The sequence below is a fragment of the Psittacula echo genome, assembly GCF_963264785.1.
Source record: "Psittacula echo genome assembly, chromosome: 12".
In the NCBI taxonomy this organism is placed as follows: domain Eukaryota; kingdom Metazoa; phylum Chordata; class Aves; order Psittaciformes; family Psittacidae; genus Psittacula; species Psittacula echo.
Window position 1 is genome coordinate 1,467,822 of NC_137747.1, and position 6,132 is coordinate 1,473,953.

The following is a 6,132-nucleotide window of genomic DNA, read 5'->3' on the forward strand; positions in this document are numbered from 1 at the left end:
TTTCAAATGCTTCAGTTGAATCTGGCTTTCATTTTGAAAAGTATGAATCAATTTATTTAGTTGTTTGTTTTTTTCCTATGCTTTTCCTTCAAGCACTGCTTTTAATCTGGAGCTATTTATGTATCTAGATACATATCTAGATACATATGTATATTCATACCCTTATTGTGTGTCTCCTCTCTCTATTCTCAACACAGAGCTGGGTATTTACAGCATGCACTGTCCCACATTCATGCCATAACAGCAACACACTATTTCTTTGAAAGTCTTTCTCATCTCCAGGCTCCGGAAAGCATAAATGAGTGGATCAATTACTGAGTTACACATTATCAAGACAAGATAGGTATTGAAATGTGAAGTGTAGCAGACACAGTATGGATTCATTGGGCAAGAAATTATGAGAATGAGGTGAAGGAAGAAAGGTGCCCAGCAAACAATGAAGACACCAAGTAATATAGTGATGGTGATGGCTCCCTTCATGCAGGTACGCTGGTAGGGCACTCCATCCACAGGGAGGGCTGCGATCCGCTTAACATGCAGGCGTGCAAACAAGAACATGTGGACATAAAGGGAGGCCATGAGAAAGAGCATGGTAAAGAACATGGTGATGAGACAGACAATGACAGTTTTGCTTTCTGAATAGGCAATGAAAATGATGCCACAGATGATACAAGCAATCCAAATGACCACAATCAGGGTTAAAGCTTTCTTCACAGTCATGATGCTGTGGTAACGGAGAGCATAGAAAATAGTTATGTACCTGTCAATTGCTATAACCAAGAGGTTGCAAATTGAGGCTACCAAAGAAATACAAATCATTGAGTCAAAAACATTGTCCATATGCTGAATAAAGTGGTCATCAATGATCAAATAGCCATTGCTCAGGATTGCGATCATGATAGTCTCCAAGGCGTTTGACATGCTCACTAACATATCTGCAACAGCCAAGCTACAAAGGAAGAAATACATGGGAGAATGTAGGTTTCCATTCTTCAGCACTGCGAGAATTACAAGGATGTTTTCCAGGAGGCTGATGATCCCTAAAGTCAAGAAGACCTCGGCTTTTATGAAGACCTGCTCACAAAATCCATCACTGCTTCTGTTGTTCAGAATTGAGTCATTGAAGTCTTCAGTGGCATTAAGCAGCACAGGCTGAAATGAAAATGCAAAGTGTGTGGCATTCATTATCAGCAAAGGAGTGGAATTCACAGGTGATTGTGGACCTGACAGAGCACAGGTGGGAAAATAGAAGAAAAAAGAGGGGTGGGGAAGCAGAAAAAGGAAAAGCAATCCTTCCAAGTTGTTGCTGTGCACGTGGGATGGAGTCACGCAGGACTTGTCCTTAGTCACTTCTACAGGTAGAAACACAAGAGTCTGCATTCAGAGTGAGTTTTGTGTCAGTCAGAGGCTGCTCTTCTCATTCATAAGAAAGTAAGCTTCAAATCTTGCAGGCATCAAAGAGTTTTCTCGGAAGGGAAAAAGCATCAGCAGCACATTGCTGGTTCTAGCTCTTCCGAGGATTAAAAGCAGGGGAGTTTTCTCATCTGGTATCGTCTGCTGAGGCCAGTGCAGGTTTGCTGTCAGTGTATTGCAGCTCAGTGAAGTATCTCTTGCTATTTCAGTGGCAAGAAAGGGAAAGAGAACTAAGGGATTTATACGTGCATGAAAGAAAAAAACAACTCCTACTTAAGCCTCCGTGCACAGCATTGGCCATTAGAGAGCAAGCACCTTTCTGACTGACAGCTGTGAGCACCAGGTACAGCATCCCCACCGCTGGCTCCACCAGCGGATCCGAAACTGTCTGGCGCCCTCTGCAGATACCGAATAGGATGGGGTTTGCCTTAAAATTCGCCAGAAGAATGAAATTTTCATGCAGAACTTTATGGCTGTTGTGGACAGCTGGGTCCTGCCTAGGGGGGCAGGCTGCTGAGGGTGCTGTGTGTCCGGGGTGCCCGCACACTGTCCTGGCCTCTATCCCACGGCTTCTCTCCTGCCTGGAGCCAGAGCTCCTCTTTGCCTGGTTTGAATGAGCTGGCCGAGCCCTGAGCTGAGCCCAGAGAAGTCCTCCCTTGAGGCTGTCCTGAGCTCACTCAGGCTTTGACCCTGTGACTAAAGACAACCTGAAGGCAAGCTGTAGCAGATTGGGTGCCGGTGCAATAATGCGCCCAGTTGCTGTGATGCTCTGAAGGCTGTCATTAGCTAGGTAATACTGGTTTTATCAGAGATGAGCTCCCAGGGATTTCATTTCTTACCCACAAATGCTTTGGGTTTTGTTTGTTTAGTTTGGTTCCTAAATTCCTTGCTCACAAGTGAAACAAAGTGCAGGTGTATCTCCACATCCTGTGCCGTGAGTCTCCAGCTCTGCCGAAGGACGTCAGCCAGCCTAAAGCCTTAACCAGCTCTGGCAAGTTGATCCCCCTCTGCCTCCCATTCTCCCTGTCTGCACAGGTGTGAGATGTACTGGCAGGGAAGGGTCATCCCAGGAGAGCCAGAGCCTCAGCTGGTTATTAAACCAGTTACATGGAAGTTAATTTGTAGTTGAATTCAACTTCCAAACTGTCTCTGGCAGCACTGGCCTCAGGGGCAGAGTTCTTCAACTGCCAGGGTTAAACTTCTTTTCTAATTTTATTATTGTTTTAAATCCTGTCACCCAGCTCATGAGAATGGGCTCTTAATGTTGGTCTGGTTTCCTTGGTAGCACCTGCAACAGCCTGAAGCCTTCCGAACTAACTGCTCTTGAACTTTGACATTATCTCTTATATCTCTGAAAAGTCCTTTATTCCTAAGAGTAAGCGATGAGTTTGTGGGACTGCTCCAATATCAGGCTTATTTTAACAAAGGTTCTTCTAGTAACCTTCCTGGGCAGTTCATGTGGGCACAGAGCTGTGGGATGGGTTGGGCTGACCCAGCACGTTGCTGGGTTGCTGGGTCTGTCTCCAGTGTTTCAGCGGGTCAATGTAACTTTGAGCACCTGGACTAGAATTGCTGCCTGGCTGGAAATCTCTGCTGGAGAAATGAAACAAATTTCCATGTGCCTGTTCCTTTATTTACTCTTTTGAAGGTAATCCTTCTCCCTAGCAGCTGCTCTTTCTCACAGGAGCCTTCCACAACTGATCTTTGCTGGAATTGCACTGGTATGAAGCCTGTGCAGGGCCAGGGATGTTTTCAGTTATCATGTATCAACAGGCAAGCATGAGGCAGATTTTTCTTGCACATTATTCACTCAGACTATGTATCTCTAGCGGATTTTCTTTGATTTTTAGTTTTGAAAGTGCTTGCTCCTGTCTGTATACTTCATGACTCATGTTTTTGCAGAACTACTTGAGAATCAAAGCCATACAATCAATGTGTACTAATGTGTGGCGTTTCTATAACAGGTTTCTTAGCTCAAAAAGTCACAAATATTTTCCAGATTTATTTTGAGCACAAATTCTTATCACAAATTATTGACCCACAAGTCAATATCAAGAGGCAACAAAACTCAAATTCAAACTCCAGATGATAGCTTTGCAAGCTTTGCAACATCCAGTGCTGTAATTTTAATGAGGAAAAAATTACTGGGGCTTGCCCATCAAGTTGTCCATTTAATGTTCTAAAGATCTTAATTTGTCTCTCAGTCTCTCCCTCAATTCACAGTGATGTACTTTAAAGCAGACAGCTTAAAACAACAATCTGTGTCTCTCCCATGCAGTGAGCTGCCTCATGCCAGCTTTCTTGAGCTGACGAAGTGCACTCCAGAGAGTGATTTCAAGACATAATGACTATCACTGCCTTGTAAATGCTGTCTTTCCAGCTGAGTAGGAGCCCGTGATTGCAAAGGGCTGGGCACATGTCCCTCCCTGCCAGCTCTGTCCTTTGAAGTGGTAGGTGGAGGCTGTATCCTCCCAGAATGAGGACAGGACCAAAGGCAGAGCTCCCATTCACGTCCCATTCATGAAGGAGAGCTCACTCTGGAGGAATAGCATCCTCTGGGCTTGGCTCTGCGTTACCTTCTGGTGGAGGGGCGCTGTGTTTTAGGCACCCACATGTTTACCAGCTCATAGGAGTGCTTTGCCATTCACATTTCAGTCCTGTCTTCCCATCTGACTAGTCTCAGCCATATACTGCATTAATCTCCTAAATATGTACTTCAGAATGCTCCATCCTTTGTTGCCACACAGTTTCAAAAGACTGCTACAGATCTCCCTGCCTTTCAGCTGAATCTGAGAATAAGAAGCATTAAATATGTTGCATCATGAATTTTTGAATGTATCTGGCAGCAGGAATCGAGCCACCATTTGCTCTGAGATGCAATTTGAAGTGGAAATTGAACATTATATCCCAAAGTGGATTAATGGCACTATTAGCTTTGCCATTAAGTGCTAAAAATAGTGGACTAAACCCTCATATATCTGATTGCAACCTCAAACTGACTCTAAGGTCTTTGCAAAAATGGGAAGAAGCTGTGTTCACACAAAAGACAGCAACATGTTAGGTGTTATTTTCAAAAGGTATGAAAGGATTTCTCTGCTCAGCACTGGAAAACCTATGTGATCTGAACTTCTGCAGCAGTGTAGAATAAGTTGCTGCCCCTCAGCAGCAAGTTCCTGCTTCATTTTCAGGTACGGTTACTGCTCATCCCTGTTGCAGTGCAAACTAGACAGATTGCTCTAATGTCCACAGCAGTGATGCAGTGGATTTGCATCCTGGCAATTGCTGTTACATCTGAGGAGTGGCAACTTATTAAATGATGATAGACATTCATATCCTCAGTCTCCTGGAGAGTGAAGTCCACTTCTTTTGGATAGGGGGCAGAACCATGGCAATTGTTGCAACCCAAGGCATATAAAATGAAATAACACTTGGTTTAGGTCCTCCCTCCACCAAAACCAGGTGAAGAGAAAGTTGGAAGTTAGAGGTATGAGGTGACTGTGTGTACATCCCAAATTTTGCCTTGTGCATAGCTGTTCCCATCTCTTATACCCAAGTCCTTAAGGGGAAAACAAACTGCTGCCTGGGCTGTGCTCAGGACTGTTATTCAGAGGAGGTCCATGATGGAAGTCATGCGGGTTGAGTGGGACTGGTCAAGGTTCTGGATCTTTGGGCTTTGCTGGTGAGCCAGCAAGCACATGGCACATCTGAATGCTTCATTGCCACTCCATGGATGTTCAGAAAGTGTTGTCATCTTTCTTAAGTTGGTGAGTTAAGTACCCTTCTCACCTCTTGTTTTGGGCTTTGCAGTCCATGATTAATGTTACATTTTATAGCCTTCTCTGCAAGTGTTGTGAGAGTATGTTTATTTGACACCCAGGGAGCAGTGTCATCTTTCTGCTCTGTTCTTGTTTATTCCCAGGACCTAAAAAAGAAACTCACTGCTGAAATTATTGACATTGTTTTTTAATCTTGAGGTGTGCGGAATGGTTTCTGTGCTTGTAGTTGCTATGCAACTCTCACCTACTCTCCGTTTCTGATGCCATGTTCATGTCAGACAGCAGCTGGGGCCACAGGTCAGGGGAGAATAAGTACATGGGAAGGGAAAACATCTCTTGCAGCTTTGAGTTCAATCCCTTGCTGTATCAGCTGTCATTGATAACTATATTACCTCCTTCTCATATTTTATTCTTCAGCTTCCAGCCCCAAATCCCTGAACTGTATTGCTCCTCATAGATGGGGAGGAATCTGTGTTTCACCAATTTGATGTGACGCTGGTTCAGTTAGGCTATTATATTTTGTAATGATCAGATAGGTGGTAAGAAATAGTTATGGTTTTGGCTTCCAGAATTATCCTTCTATTTTTTTGTGGGTTTTTTTTTTTTTTGTTAATATATTTTCTTATGATGAATCCTTGCACCCCCAAAAGTTTATAAAGGCAAGGGGTGATTTTATGCTTGATTTACCTTGTGTTTTACTATGAGAACTTAAGCTCCTATGCTCTGATTCTGAGCACAGTTGTACTCTTCAACCTCCAGTGATTTACTGGAGGTGGATCGTGGAGGTAGTCTTCAGGGTCTGGCTTACCTGAGCAATAGAAGTCTTTTGAATGCACATAGAGTCCAAATCTTGTATGGGTTCTGTATACAAACACCAGCACTTGGGCAGGCTGCTTCAGCTAAACCCAATTATTTAAACAAGTGTGGCCTAAGACAGTTTTTA

The 6,132-nt window shown here is 43.8% G+C and overlaps 1 protein-coding gene across 1 annotated transcript; it reads right to left on the bottom strand.

The window, feature by feature from the left end:
• Window positions 1-207: 207 nt before the first annotated feature.
• MC3R (melanocortin 3 receptor) lies at window positions 208-1,230 on the bottom strand (the record flags this gene model as incomplete). The annotated part of the gene is made up of 1 exon (XM_080628024.1): window positions 208-1,230. The coding sequence occupies exon 1, from the start codon at window positions 1,183-1,185 to the stop codon at window positions 208-210; it is 978 nt and encodes a 325-aa protein (XP_080484150.1). The 5' UTR covers window positions 1,186-1,230.
• Between the last annotated feature and the right edge of the window lie 4,902 nt (window positions 1,231-6,132).